Source organism: Chiloscyllium plagiosum, unplaced genomic scaffold, assembly GCF_037043375.1.
Source record: "Chiloscyllium plagiosum isolate Xiang-an unplaced genomic scaffold, Cpla_swu_hap1 HiC_scaffold_32, whole genome shotgun sequence".
NCBI classification, from domain to species: Eukaryota; Metazoa; Chordata; class Chondrichthyes; order Orectolobiformes; family Hemiscylliidae; genus Chiloscyllium; species Chiloscyllium plagiosum.
In genome coordinates, this window is record NW_028270170.1 from 32391995 (window position 1) to 32408335 (window position 16341).

A 16341-nucleotide genomic window follows, 5' to 3' on the forward strand; every position below is an offset into this window, starting at 1 on the left:
TTTTTTTTATTTAAAAAACTGAATTATACCAGCTATTTATGAAAACTTTACAGTTAGGTAAAAGCATCTCAGTATCTACAATCGCTCCCCACCTAGAGGGGTAACAAAATGGCACACTATCACTCAAATTAGCCTCTAGAGCACATACCTGAACATATATCTCATTTCCATTCCATCATAGTTGCTGAGTTAAAAAGAAAGCCTGGAATTCCTTGCTCAATAATATTGTAAGAAGAATTTCCATTAGATCAACTACAACAGCTCAAAAGGTAACTCATCACCCTTTTCTTAAGGGCAAGTAGGGACAGCAACTAATATTAACTTTGCTAGAAGTGCCAATATCCTAGAAATAAAAAGTAAAAAAGAAGCTTGCAAAATATGCATACTCTATAAGGGTGCATTTAAATTAAGTAAAGGAAGAAAGCTCATCCCATGAGTGACTATACTATTACAAAAATTATGTTGGAATTTCAACAAAGCCAGAAAACATTTTTTTTAGTTGACAAATTGTAGGTTTCTTTCCCCCAAGGATAGACTATTTTGCTAACATTCTAGGTTGTAGTAGCTATTGCATCGGTTTTGTAATTCAGGCTTTTTTTTCAAACTTCATGTTAAGACAAATACACACACTGCATTTGCCACACAGTGGTAGCTTTAAGCTACTACAGATTAACATGCACAGTCGTGCAATTTGTAAATAGTTCAGATACATGGGAACACCATCACCTCAAATTCCCCTCAGCCACTCACCATCCTGTTTTGGAAATATATCACCGTTCCTGGGTCAAAATCCTGGAATTCCCTCCCCAGTTGGCATTGTGGGTCAGACCTCAGCAGGTGGATTGCAGCAGTTCAAGAAGGAAGCTCACCCTATTTTCTCAAAGGCAATTAGGGGCAGGCAATAAATGCTGGCCAATCAGCAGCACCCACATCCCATAAATGATTTTTTAAAAATTCAAATTAATAATCATATTAAATATTAAAATACAAATGTATTTAATGATATCTTTAATATTGTTATGATAATACAAATATGCATACACAATTAGAAAGGATACCATCAAGATGTAGGATTTTCACTCCCCAGGAACGTGCGTTGACCAAAATACTGTTACTACCACCACATTCCTGTCAAAAAGAAAGAAAGAATTAGAGGACATTTTGCAGTGTTGCTTTTCCACTTCTGCTTTTAAAAGTTACATTAATATGAGTAAACATTTGCTATTTGATAGAATAAACTATATCTGCTACAATAATTTAGCTAGTTTATTAGCAAGACTTATTTTTAAATCATTTACATTAAATTAAAAATTGATTTACTTCAGAGTAATTCTGTGAAAAGACAAAAATGTTCTATTTTTGTACACATTATTATAATTGTAAAAATATAACTTCGACACAAAACTGTTAAGACCGGTTAGCCAAATGAAGTTTTTCTCTCGAATGCTCAAAATGTTTGACTTTTGCATTCATTTTTTTTTTTAGAAGTTTTAATGTTTAACCACTATTAGGCAGATCACAAACATTTTACTGAACCTAAGAAAAAAACTTTTTTAAACTTATTTTTCATTCAGTTTCATAATTTAGTTCTATTTTCCTTATTTGGATTCAAAAAAATAATTTGCAGTTACTTCATATCATTTTTGTAAAAATACCTTGTTGGGATCCCTCCTTAATTCAGTAGTTTAACTTTTCCATTATATCTTTAAATGGCATTTACTGTGGACATCTTAAAATTATGAAACAACAAAAGAGAAATAAACAGTGGGAAAAACAAAGCAAAAGCTCTAGATCATCAGATAAGATATCTTGAGGAATTTATGTGCGGGTAGCAGTGAAAAAATGTAATTTTATCAAAAGATCTATAGTCAAAGAGAGATGTACCAGACAGTACACACTAGAAGGTGACAAGAACTTTGGACAAGAAGCTGCTACAATCATATCCAAGGATATATCCACCCAAGCAGTGAACAAGGAGCCTAAATACAGTAGATGTTCGAGGTCTATTAGATTCACTGAATCAACACTATTTAGGTGGGTCCTCATTATGTAGAAGCTTCCATGCAGTGCTACAGCCTTATTAACACCATATAGAGTTGCTAGATAATAAATATGGAGGGAACGTGGCTGATGTTTGTCTTTTGTATCCCCAAAGCCCAAACATTTCATCTATATGCAAAACCAACTGAGATCAGCAAACTCAACTGACCAGTGATTGAAGTTTGGGACTTTCCTTTTACAATGCTTGATACCACAACTCATCTGTCAAGCCACATCAGATTTTGTGGATTACAGGGAAGCATTCCACTATCCAGTTTTATCAATGTAATAAATGTTCACAAAACAGTTTGTTATGAAGTTTAAGGCATACTATACCTTGAAGAGAGCGCGAATGTTGTTCTGAACTGAGAGCTTACAAGCAACAGTGTATATGACTAGATGACAGCTGCAGAGTGAACTAGAAAATTGAATATATGTAATGTTTGGCTGTGAAATGGAAACCTGAGTTCTGGTTGCTGTTTTGACAACAATTCAAATTTAATCAGTTTAAATTGTTCCCCGGTTGCTAAAACCCAATCGAGTTTGAATTTATTGTTTTGCCATCATCGAACCAAATGAGACATTCCAATGTTGGGGGTATAAAAATGCAGACATTTTGAAAATTGAAGAGAGCAACTGCCATTCAGAAAGTAACAGAGACAGCTAACATGCTCTCTGAGAAATTAGAAAATGCTCTCTATCAAAAGGTACCTTTTCATATGAGACGTACTCGCAGGGAGATCCTCAGCCACAAGAAGAAAGACACAGAAGACAACAGCAGCTGCGTGGTTTTGAAATTGTGTTGATGTAATTTTAATAAACGTTTTCTTGGAACAGCATATTGTTATAGAGTTGGAGGCAGACACTAAGCAGCTAAGTGAAAGGGGGGGTTCTTAGAGTTGTGAATAGTTGTATAATGTTCCCTTTTAGAGTTTTAAAAAAAAATTGCTATTATTTTCTTTAAATAGCGGAATTTGGGAGTTCTTTGTGACTCATATTTTAACAGATTAAGAGGCAAGGTGAGCTTTTCTGGGTGTTTGGGTTTAATTCACAGAGGGGTTCACCTCAATGCTGTAATAGTTTAGGGGCTCAGGTCTGAGATTTGGACAGGTTGAGACAGATCCAGTCTGAGACTTGACAGATTTTAAGAGATGTGGGGTACAAAAGGTCTCAGCAGATTTAAACACTTGCCGATTAGTGTCCTAGATCTTTAAATAAAACATAGGTGAGATAATTTGTTTGATTTCAGTTACTTGTGGTTGGTGAAATTAAAAACAAAAGTGAGGGATATGGCTCTTAACATTGCTAAAGAGGTTCTGGGTTTTGAAGATGCTTCCCAAATTTGCCTGGAAAGTTTAGAAGGTCAGAGAAAGGATATCCTGTTAGAATTAGCAAATAGTTAAACCCAATTCCAAACGAAGGACAAAAGGAAAGCTGAACTTGTAATGGAGTTGGTCAAGCACTTAGATGTACCAGAGAAACAGACAAGTACAAGAGTTAGAAAATCTTCAACTGCAATTGAAGCACATGGAGTTAACGATAAAGAAAAGGAGAGAAGGTTCTTGGCTGAGCAAAAAAGAGAGAGAAAATGAAGAGAGAGAGAATTTGAACTTCAGAAATTGTGAATTAGTCAGGAAAGTCAAGATAACAGGATGGAGATGAAGAGAGAAGGTAGTGATTTTAAAAAAAGTTAAAACATTGCCACATTTTGAAGTCATCTTTATTCCATTTGAAAAATTGGCTAGACAGATAGAAGGACCAGAGAACTTGTACGTAATGCTTGTTCTGACTAAGCTGGTAGGTGAAGCTAGTGAGGTATTTGCAGTGCTATCAGAGGAGAGGTCAAGAGATTATGTAGATGTCAAAAAGGCTATTTTGAGTGCTTATGAATTGGTACCAGAAGCATATAAACAGTGGTTCAGAAACATAAAGAAGAAACCAGGTCAGACTTATGTTGAGTTTGAAAGAATTGAATATAGTCATTTTGATCAATGGGTACGGACCTTAAAAATAGATAAGGCCTATGAAGCTCTAAGAGAAATTATTCTGCTGGAGGAGTTTCTAGAGATGATACAAATTCATGTCGATGAATAAAGTTCAAAACGCAAGAAAAACAGCAGAGATGGCAAATGAATATGCACTGGTGCATAAGGCAAAATGTAGCTTCCGGCAAGAATTTCATCCTTGAATGATAGAAATTGGAAGAAGGGGAGATTTTACACTACAAAACAAAGTGTAGAGCACACTGGTAATTGTTTACCAAAGGTTAAAAAAGAAACCCAAGAGGGTGGAATGGAGGTGAAAGGCCTCAGGTGTTTGCACTGCCAGAAGGTGGGACACAAGATCACAGTACTGGTCGTTGAAGAAAGGCACTGTGGGAAAAGATGTGGTAGAAGAGGCTAAGCCAGTGGAATTAGTGAAAGTAGTAAAGGAAACCCCAAGAAAAATCAAGGAGCTGCAGTAATGTGCACAGCTGGGGCAGGGGCTGGGTACTGAGTTAGTGCTTGATTTCTATGAAAACTTCATCTGTGGATAAAGTTTACTCAAGAAAACAGGGAGAAAGGAAAGTTAAAATTTTGAGAGATACAGGAGCTAATCAGTCTCAAATCGTAAAAGAGGAATGCATATGCACTCTTTCTGACATGTTATCCAAGAGAATGGTAATTTGTGGAATAGACACAAATTTAGCATTCCCCTGTGTAAGATCAGATTGGAGAGCCAATCAAGACTGGGGCAGTAACAGTGGAAGTGATTGACAAGTGTCAGTTCCAGGAATACAGTTTGTTGTTGGGAATGATTTAACAGGATCCAAGGTGGGAGTGACACCCCTTGTTGTGGAGAAGCTAAAGGAAGACCAGGGAACTGAGGAATAAAAAGAAAAATACCCTGGAGTTTTTCCAAACTCTATAGTAACAAGATCCCACTGTCATATGTCACAGCAACAAGCAAAACCTAAACAGAAGGACAAAGTAGTTGAGGTTCAGTTAGCTGACACACTGTTTGATGTAATGCTGCAGGAAAAACCTGAACAGGTAGAGGATCAGGCAGAAGGTCAGGCAAAAAAGTGCTTAGCCCTGAAAGGCTAATGAACTTACAACGGAAAAAGACAAGACAATGAAAGATATATATATATATTTTATTGATGCATGCTCAGAAATGGAATCAGAATGTGTTCCTGAGGGTTATCATCTTAAAGGTAGAATCCTAAGACAAAAACAGAGACCACAGCAGGTTAGAAGAGAAGTGCAGAGTAGAAATGGGTGGAAGTGCACCAGATTGTGCTGCCGGTAGCATAGAGCCAGGTAGTGTTATGGGTTATAAATTACCTGTAGGAGGTAATCTAAGTGTGAGGAAGACTCAGGGTAAGGTACAAAAGCACTTCTATTGGCCTGGACTGCACAAGGATGTGGTTAAATTTTGCTGTACATGTCATATGTGCCAAATGGTAGGTAAGCCACAGGCTGTCATAAAACCAGCACTTTTGTTGCCAATTCCCACATTCGAAGAACTTTTCATGCAGGTTATCATTGATTGCGTAGGTCTAAAAGTGAGAACCAGTACTTACTAACCATAATGGATGTATTTACCAGATTTCCAGAGGCAATTCCACTACGAAGTATTAAGGCAAGAAGGGTGGAGGAGGAGTTGGTAGCTTTCTTTACATGGTATGGGCTACCCAGAGAAATTCAGTCAGACTAAAGGCTTTACTGCTAGGCTGTTTAAGGAAGACATGGATAGCTTAGGCATGCAGCACTTTAAATCCAGTGTGTACCATCCTGAATCCCAGGGAGCCCTGGAAAGATGGCATCAGATTCTGAAGACAATATTAAGAGTGTACTGTCAGGATTATACAAATGATTGGGATAAAGGTATCCCATTCGCATTGTTTGCCATTAGAGATGCCCCAAACGAATCTACTCAGTTTACTCCCTTTGAGTTAACATACGAACATAAAGTGAGAGGGTCTTTGAAATTAATTAAAGAAAAATTGATCGGACTGAAGTTGGAGATCTCACATTTGGATTATGTATCGGAGTTGAGGATGTGATTAAATCGGGTAGGTGAGTTAGCTAAACAGCACATGAAGATGGCACAGCATAGAATGAAGCAGGTGGCAGATAAAAACTCTAAAATTCAGACGTTTTCCCATGGGGATGATGTATTGGCATTGTTACCAGTAATAGGAGATCCCTTCAAAGCCAGATTTAGTGGTCCCTATCAAATCGAGGAAAAGTTGACTTAGGTAAACTATCTGGTTAAGATGCAGATAGAAAAAAACTGTATGTCATGTGAAAATGTTGAAACCTTACTATAATACAGGCAGGGAACTGGAAAATCAGGTGTTAGTTACTGCACTGCAGAGTGAGGAATCAAATCCAGATGCCATGGCTTTTGATGTGCCTCCAAATACATTAAATAATGAGGAAGTCTTTGAGGAGTGGGATAGGTTAGTGAGCTCTGTCTCAGTACCACAGAACGAAGTTGAAAGGTTTGTTGCAGCAGAATGAGGACATATGCAGGAATAAGATGGGGAGGACTAATACTATCGTGCAGGAGGTGGAAGTAGGGAATTCTGTTTTGATAAAACACCACCCCTATAGACTTACTCCTCTCAAAACCACACAGGCCCAGAAGGAAATGGATGTGATGCTCAATGAAGATATTATCGAACCGAGTCAGTGAGTGGGGTTCGCGATAGTGTTAGTTCCCAAATCTGTCGGGACTCAATGATTTTGTGTTGACTATTAGAAGGTCAACAGCGTAACAAAAACGCACTGCTATCCAATACCAAGATTGGAGGACTGTATATAAAAAGTTGAACAAGCCACTTCTATCACCAAGTTGGACTTACTTTCTCTGCCAATAACCACACAGTATCAGAGAAAGCAAAAGCGTTTGTAACCCCAAATGGGCTGCATTAATTCAAACTGATGTCCTTAGGAATGAAGAATGCATCAGCCACATTCCAAAGACTCTCAGAGCTGTGGCCGGATTAACACATTGTACCATTTATCTGGATGATGTAGTGATTTTTAGCAAGTCATGGAAAGATCTCTTGGTACAGTTGGCAGAGAAATTTGAATGATTACAAGAAACAAAACTGGTAATAAATTAAAAGAAAACAGAATTTGTGAAGGCAGAGATTATGTTCTTGGGACATAACATTGGTCATGGAAGGTTGACCCCAAGGAACGCGAAGACAAAGACCATAGAGGAATTTCCATGACCATCTTCAAAGAAAAAGGTGCTTTGATTTTGGGATGAAATGGATTCCACCTGAAGCTTGTTCCAAACTCAGCAACATGGTGGCACCACTATCAGATTTACTAAAGAAGAACACAAAATCTTGATGGACAGAAGGTATTTAAGAATTTAAAAGCAGTATTAACGATTGCACCAGTTTTAGCGACACCAAATGTTTTGAAACCCTTCAAAGTTGCAATCACTGCTAGCGATATAGGAGTTGGAACTATACTGCTACAGGAGGATGATTATGGAATTGCATGGCCAATTGGCTACTTTTCAAAGAAATCCAACACCCATCAGAGAAAATACGCTACTATCGAAAAAGAATTATTGAGTTTGGTCTGAGCTTTACAACATTTTAACGTTTATGTGATGGATAATGTGTCAGAGACTGTTGTATACAGGGACCACAATCCTCTTACATTCTTGCAAAGATTTAAAGAAAAAAACATAAGACTATTTCGTTGGAGAGTTATATTACAGACTTTTAATTTACAAATTGTACATGTTGTGGGTCATAAAAATGTGATAGCATTATCTTGGATTTAAAGGAAAAAGTATAGATAAGGTTGGACAAATTCCAATGTCATAAGCGTGTGCAGAAATTAATATGAAAAGTATAACAAATTAATAACCTATGCATTTCATTGTAATGGGGTTAAAAATTAGAAAAAAAATGAAGACATCTTTTCATTATGATGGTTCATTTTTTCTTAAGGGGGGAGGTGTTAACGAAGTTGAAGGCACGTACTATATCTTGAAGAGATAGTGAATGCTGTTCTGAACTGAAGAGCTTACAAGCACCTGTGTATATGACTAGATGGCAGTCCGCGAGTACACTGGAAAATTGAAAATGCAACATTTGACTGTGAAATTGATATCTGAGTTTTGGTTGCTGTTTTGACAACAATTCAAATTTAACCAGTTTAAATTATGCCCTGGATACTAAAATCCAATCGAGTTTGAATTTATTGTTTTGCCATCATCGAATCAATGAGACAATCCGATATTGGGGGTACAAAGATGCAGACATTTTGAAAATTGGAGAGAGAGCAATTGCCATTGAGAAAGAAACACAGGGACATTTTGCTCTCTGAGAAATTAGGAAACACTCTCTATCGAAAGAACCTTCTCATGTGAAACATAATCGCAGTAAAAGAAAGACGACAATGCAGGGAGATCCTCAGCCAGAAGACACAGAAGACAATAGTGGCTGTGTGCTTTTGAAATTAATTTGATATAATTTTAATAAGTGTCTCATTGGAACAGTATATTGTTATAGAGTTGGAGGCAGATAATAAGCAGTCAAGAGAAGGGAGGGTGCTTAGAGTTATGAATAGTTGTTGTGTAATGTTCCCTTTTAGAGTTAAAAAAATAAATTGACATTATTTTCTTTAAGTAGTGGAATTTGGGAGTTCCTTGTGACTCATATTTTAACAGATTACAAGGCAAGGTGTGCTTTTCTGGGTGTTTGAGTTTAAATAACAGAGGGGTTCACCTCTGTGTTGTAAAATGTTTCTTACATTATTCTTGATCACCGTTTCAAGTAATCGTTTTCCCCTGCTGATCTGCATCTGAAAAACAGATTAGTTACAAACATCAGAGCAATGTTTCAGGACAGTAAATGTCCTTGATAGAAATCTGGTTGAAAAGTGAAAACACATTCCTTCTCAAGGAAACCTCACTCCCCACTTCGACCACTCACCAGTTGCCATAACTGGTAACAATTAAGTTCTCACCACTAAAACACACCTTATTTCCTTTCTATTCATTTCAGCATCCCTCCTAGTTGTCTTCTCCTTTTGTCTCAAATTTGAAATCCATGTTCCTTACTATTCACCCAAAGTTCTACAAAATTTTCAATGAGATTTCTTCATTGCTTTTCTCCCGCACTAGTGACACTAAATGATGCTGCACACTTTTGTGATTTAAATCTCAATTCATCCTGTTTTCTCTCTGTTGACTTAACTGCTTTTCTATCCTCCATAACCTGAATACTATACGACCCATATTCACTCTCTTCATCATGCCAACTCTCATGGGCTCAGTATTCCCATAGTCACAATCACAGATAAGGAAATTTCTGAACACATCTATGCATCAACCTCCAGCTACACTTTCCTCTGTCACTCACCCCATCTGAATTCTATTTTCTTTTGTGTCAGTCCCTCAAGCCCAGGGAACACAGAGTGAATGGTTATGGTAAAGAACTGCCAGATTAGGTTGGTTAATTTAAAAGAAAAGCCCCATTAGGTTCTGGCCTTATCTGCCAAAATCATTCCCTGTTCCACAATCAAAAATAACCACCGTTTTTTTCTTTTTTTGGTTCATTTACGGATCTAGACACCACTGCCTGGACAATGTTCATTGTTCATCTCTAATTGTCCTACAGAAGGTAGTGGCAAGCTGCCTTCTTTAACTGCTGTAGTACTTGGATTCTAGGGCCACCCAGAGTGCTGTCAGGAAGGAATTCCAGGATTGTGATCCAGCAATGCTGAAGGAACATAGATATAGTTCCAAGGCATAATGGTAACAGACTTGAAAGGGAATTTGGAGGTGGTGATGTTCCCTTTCATCCATTCCCTTTGTCCTTCTCAGGGGTGGAGGTCATGGGTTTGGAAACTGCTGTTGAAGTTATCTTGGTAAGTGCTGGGTTGCATCTTGAAGATGGCTTGAAATCAAGTTTTGAGTTGCTAGATATGTTCAAAATCTCTAATTCCGGGTACGCACCCGTCCCTCTTGCAGCAGCCTCCTCCTTCCTATCAGTCACACCTTGCAGCCTCCTCCTCCCCACCCATGGATGGCATTCTAATACCTAACTCCAAGTGGAATCCTTGAAATGGCAGCACAGGCCATTTTCAAATTTTAAAACCAATGCCTAAAGAAAGTTTGCTTGTGCCAATTGGGGGTCAGGTGGGCGGCAGAGTAGAGAGGAGAAAGAGAGATCAAGAAGAATTTGAGCACATCAATAGGATCAAGTTCAACTGGAAATGAATTATGCAGTCAAATAGCCTGCAAATAGCTGACTGGGAAGTATATTACCCATGGAATTTAACATTTGCTTCGTTATCCTTTGAGAGAAGAGGGTTCAGGGAGGAAAGTGGAAGATTACAATTTAAATGCTTTTATAATCAACTTCACAGTTTTAGCATTATTTCAAGGAGAACTCTGGAAATTTTAATTGTATTCACTTTTAACAGCTGAAAACACCTGCTTACTTTGATCAAATGTAGGAAAATAAAAAAAACTTTCCTTTAATATATTTGACAAACTACCTCAATAAAGGTATGACTTGAGTATTTTCTGATTTGAGTGTAACTGGTTCTCTACATCTTGAGGCATACAATAACTGTAGCTAATCAGCTATCTGACAAATTGTTCCTGTACAAACTTGAAGTAGCAGAAGGATGTGCTTGGACAACACTCCATTTGAGGAAAGACACATACAAAAATTTACAGTGCAGATGGTGTTTGTACCAGGATCTCATCATGGTGCAAGTGGCTGACAAGGTGGTCTGAAATGTTTCTGTGACAAGAAGTCAGGGACGCATTATAGCATAATGTGGTAAAGTCATTGCAGCAAGAGGGGCCAGAAGATTCTAGTGTTTTTGTGAGTTGTAGTGAAATGCAGATGCTTCCAGGCTACTTCAAGTGTGTGAAATTATCGTACTTCCTTTTACTTATCTTCTATTACTTTCAAGATTTTGAACCAATATATTTTTATTAAATTGCCAAGACTTCAGCTTTTCATGCAGTTGGTAGAGAATGAAGTCGATAGTAACAACTGCGCACAACTTTGTTGGATTATATACATCATAGGCTGGGAAGATTTAGGTGTCTAGATTAGAGTGGTGCTGGAAAAGCAGATCAGACAGCATCCAAGGAGTAGGAAAATCAACGTTTTGGGCAAATGCTCTTCATCAGGAATGAGGCAAGGAGCTCTGGGATGGAGAGATAAATGGGAGGGAGGTTGGGGCTGGGGAGAAGGTAGCTAAGGGTCATATAGGTGTATGGAGGTGGGATGAAGGTGATAGGTCAGAGAGGTGGGTGGAGCAGATAGGTGGGAAGGAAGATTGGCAGGTAGGACAGATCATGAGGATGGTGCTGAGCTGGCAAATTGGAACTGGGGTAAGGTGAGGGGAGGGTAAATGAGGAAACTGGTGAAGTCCATATTAATGCCCTGGGGTTCAAGTGTTCAGGAGGTGGAAGATGAGGCGTTCTTCCTTCAGGCGTCAGATGGTGAGGGAGTGGCAGTGGAGGCGGCCCAGGACCTGCATGCCCTCAACAGAGTGGGAGGGGGTGTTGAAATGTTCGGCCACTGGGTGGTTGGGTTGATTTGTGCGTGTGTCCCGGAGATGTTACCTAAAGCGCTCTGCAAGAAGGCGTCCAGTCTCCCCAATGTAAAGGAGACCGCAGCCAGAGCGATGGATACAATAAATGACATTGGTGGATGTGTAGGTGAAACTTTGATGGATATGGAAGACTCTTTGGGGCCTTGGATGGAGGTGAGGGGGGGGGGGGAAGGTGTGGAGGTTTTGCAATTCCTGCAGTGGCAGGGGAAGGTGCCAGGAGGGGAGGGTGGGTTTTGGGGGCCATAGACGTGACCAGGTAGTCACAGAGGGAATAGTCTTTGTGGAAAGCAGAAAAGGGGTGGAGAGGGAAATATATCCTTGGTGGTGGGGTCAGTTTGGAGGTGGCGGAAATGTTAGCGGATGACGTGGTTTATGGGGAGGTTGGTAGGGTGGAGGGTGAGGTCCGGAGAGGCTATGTCCTTGTTGCAGTTGGAGGTGAGGTTTGACGGCAGAGGTGCAGGACGTGGATGAGATGCGTTAGAGGGACTCTTCAACCACGAGGGAAGGGAATTACAGTCTTTAAAGGAGGCGGCTGTCTGGTGTGTTCTGGGTGGAACTGGTCGTCCTGGGAGCAGATATGGTGGAGGCGGAGGAATTGGGAATACGGGATAGCATTTTGGCAGGAGGTAGGGCAGGAAGAGGTGTAATCCAGGTAGCTGTGGGAGTCGGTGGGTTTGTAAAAGATGTCAAGTGTTAAGTCGGTCGTCATTGATGGAGATGGAGAGGTCCAGGAAGGGGAGGGAGGTATCAGAGATGGTCCAGGTGAATTTAACGTCGGGGTGGAATGTGTTGGTGAAGCTGATGAACTGCTCACCCTCCTTGCGGGAGCATGAGGTGGTGCCGGTGCAGTCATCAATGTGGCGGAGGAAGAGGTGGGGAGTGGTGCTGGTGTAACTACGGAAGATGGACTGTGCTATGTAGCCAAAGGGACAGGCATAGCCGGGGCCCATGCGGGTGCCCATGGCTACCCCTTTCGTCTGGAAGCTTTAAGCTGTAAGATGTTAGCACCCATGAGCTAAGGTGGGGTTGAAGCAAATCTTAGCAGGACGTATACATTTAATAGTAAGGTCTTAGAGAGTGTTGCTGAACAAAGAGACCTTGGAATGCAGGTTCATAGCTTCTTGAAAGTGGAGTCACAGGTAGATAGGATAGTGAAGGCGGCGTTTAGTATGCTTTCGTTTATTGGTCAGAGTATTGAGTACAGAAGTTGGGAGGTCATGTTGCAACTGTACAGGACATTGGTTAGGCCACTGTTGGAATATTGCGTGCAATTCTGGTCTCCTTCCTATTGGAAAGATGTTGTGAAACCTGAAAGGGTTCAAAAAAGATTTACAAGGATATTGCCAGGATTAGAGAAATTGAGCTATAGAACAGGATGGGGCTGTTTTCCCTGGAGTGTCGGAGGCTGAGGGGTGACCTTATAGAGGTTTACAAAATTATGAGGGGCATGGATAGGATAAATAGACAAAGTCTTTTCCCTGGGATTGGGGAGTCCAGAACTAGAGGGCATAGGTTGAGGGTGAGAGGAGAAAGGTATAAAAAGACCTAAGGGGCAACTTTTTCACACAGAGGGTGGTAGGTGAATGGAATGAGCTGCCAGAGGAAGTAATGGAGGCTGGTACAATTGCAACATTTAAGAGGCATTTGGATGAGTATATGAATAGGAAGGGTTTGGAGCGATATGGACCGGGTGCTGGCAGGCGGGACTAGATTGGGTTGGGATATCTGGTCAGCATGGACGGGTTGGACCGAAGGGTCTGTTTCCGTGCTGCACATCTCTAAGACTCTATGACTGTATAACATCACTGCAGACAAAGTTATTCAGTCCCAGTTATTGAAAGCAGTTAAGATGTAGAGTTCAGGATACCATACGTCCTTGTCATTTTCACTCAAATTTTGATTCTAAATATAATTCCTAATTTATAATAAAACTAAAATCAGATCCATCTCAAATTCCCATTTGTGTTATTTGTCACAATGAAAGAGAAATCTTACAGACAGAAGCAGTTTATGCAAGCTAATAACAAACCAAATTAATTTCTGCAAGGTTAATAATTTTTCGTTTCATGTGTCACTGCCTCTCCAGTCACCACCATCACAGGTTTTATTTACTTAAAAAGATCCCGAAGGCCTTGCAGCCCATTCGTTAGTACCACAAATTACAAAGTTCCCCCAAGTTCAATGACTTATCCCTGTTGAACTGATTGATCCAGGAAAATTAGGTGCAGCTATAATTCAACACATTTGTTTCGGTCTAATGCAACATCATGGGATTGAGGATACCCATGCCTGACTGTACATCATCCCTTAAAATACACAGAGACAAACATACTCCTATGCTCCGTATATGGGATTCTCTTAAACTAACGGAACGACTCCCAATGGCAGGCAGAGTTCCCATTCTTGAATGTAAAGAGTGCTACGCATCCAAGCACCACTCCAATACCAGGTTGATAAGGCACTGACTCAAACATTAGGCTAATAAGGCCAATTAAATTTCTCATCCTCATCTTTCTAGGAGTGAAAGCCCCCAAGAAACTGTTGCTCATTGATTATTTAAGGTCCTACAGAACACAGAAGTTAATCTCAAATGCGATCAGCTAATTTGCTGCCTAAGCAACAAACTCAGCCAAAATGAATTGCCAATTATTTTGAGTAGCACTAAGAGGATCTAAAACAAAACTCTCAGCTTAGTAGACATCATCAAATTACATTCAGCACCTTATACAGCAGAACATAAATATGCAAAATGTACCATTTCTAGTTTGCTCACTTACCATCTGGCTATTTCTGGGACTGACAGATTGAGGGGTACCAACTGGATTGTTTTTTATACGCTCTCTGTTTGGAATAGGTGTTAAATTGACGGATGCATTCTGCAGCTTTGCCTCTCTGCTGTTGGAAATCACATAACTCACTTCTTTACTGAGAAAACTTTCTATTGTCTGAAATAGAAAGGAGAAAAGTACTAAAAGGAAAAAATGTGAATCAGAAAAATCATAATGAAAACTTTACTCATTAAATATAAAATCCCAGAAAACTCACGATAAACCCCAGATAAGTAACTTTACATTTGCCTTGAATACGTTTTCATTGAAAGATTTAAAAATATTGCATTACAACCCCCTCTTATTAGATTCAGTATAGGTAGCTCAGTGATGGACGAAATATTGGAAAGCAAATGCTGTACTGTTAGGAAAAGAGAAGAAAAACGGCTTTTATATTTGTAAAGAGCACTTGGGATCGCATCAGTTAACGTTTGCAGATAGATTTGATGGGAAGTCACTGCACAACATTAACAGAAAATCTGAAAAACCTGTTCTTATCTTCCTAATCCTACCACTCCAATGTGACAGAGTTAAATTGCAGCTCCCATAATAGTATTTTCAATAATTCAAGTAAAATTAAAAGGGCAGGTAACAACTTCCAACTTATCAACTTTTTGAATTGTATTTCAACTACTTGCTGGACAAACCAGCTTCGCTTTCAAGGAAGTCTTCAAGCCGCAGTAGTCAGAGTTGATAATGTGAAAAAATTCAGAGCTTCTGTTTCTAGATTTGTTATAATTGCAACAGGTAATTTTAGTAAGAGACATTGAAGGGTTCCTAAAATTATTTTTCAAACATCATATGTTCAGTTATGGTATCTCCTGAGAGATACTTAAATATTTTTATGTATAGATTTCGTTGTAACATCAAATATCCCCAATTTTAAACATCCAAACCTAAACAATCTTCGAAGAATAACACTCACTACACACACACACACTTTGTCACACTCACAACCCCCACCCCAGACAGACAAAGACCCACATGCACACACATATTTTGTGTGTGGTGAATTTTTTTGGTACAAAGTTACATTGCACTTTGCTCAAAAACCACATAGATTCATGTCGAACTCTGAGCTCAAAAACTGCATGAAGTTATGTAAAACTCTGTTATTTCACTTTTTAGATTGGAATCAATCTAACCATCAGGTCATAGACAGAGAACACAGGGGGCTAACACCTTCAACACATTGTCTAGCTATCACCATTGTTAACAGCTAACCTGAGAATGCAACTTTTAAAAAAAAGGGTTTTGTGATTTACACATGAAAGAAGTGAAACTATCACTGTATTCTAACAGATGAAAGGCTTAACAGACAATCAATTCTTCAATGTATAATTTCAGTTACATCACACTGCAAATTTTTGCTATAAATTCTGTGTTACGATCGAGCCCTCCACAATCACCTGATGAAGGAGCGTCGCTCCGAAAGCTAGTGTGCTTCCAATTAAACCTGTTGGACTATAACCTGGTGTTGTGTGATTTTTAACTTTGTACACCCCAGTCCAACACCGGCATCTCCGAATCGAAGAATAATGATTAGAATGAAAATTCAGTTCTGACAACTTAATTCTTCTACTTCTATATACAAGAACATAATGATGGAGTGACCGATCCAAACCCATCTTTTCCTTCACTTTTTCTTTTGAAGGCCTTAGATTGTTAAATTTTCAGTTTAGCAATGAGATTAATGATATTCCTAAGACAGAATTTTAAAATTCCTTCAATAATTTTTTTTAATACACCATATCTTCTGTATATAATTCAAAACTTAAAAACTTAATGACTTTACACACAATTAAAGTAAACACATCCAGAATTTGACATTTTTCTTTAAACACTGACTTACTGAATTCATTTAAAGCTCTCGT

The 16341-nt window shown here is 39.1% G+C and overlaps 1 protein-coding gene across 2 annotated transcripts in view; it reads right to left on the reverse strand.

The window, feature by feature from the left end:
• The window catches only part of LOC122539973 (uncharacterized), a 49800-nt gene that overhangs the window by 18399 nt on the left and 15060 nt on the right, over positions 1-16341 (reverse strand). For both annotated transcript variants that reach the window (XM_043675220.2, XM_043675218.2), the window contains exons 3-5: positions 14417-14584; positions 8811-8861; positions 1059-1128 (exon numbers count right to left, since the gene is read on the reverse strand). In XM_043675220.2, coding sequence (XP_043531155.2) covers positions 1059-1128; positions 8811-8861; positions 14417-14584 — 289 coding nt within the window. The remainder of the gene's footprint in view (positions 1-1058; positions 1129-8810; positions 8862-14416; positions 14585-16341) is intronic.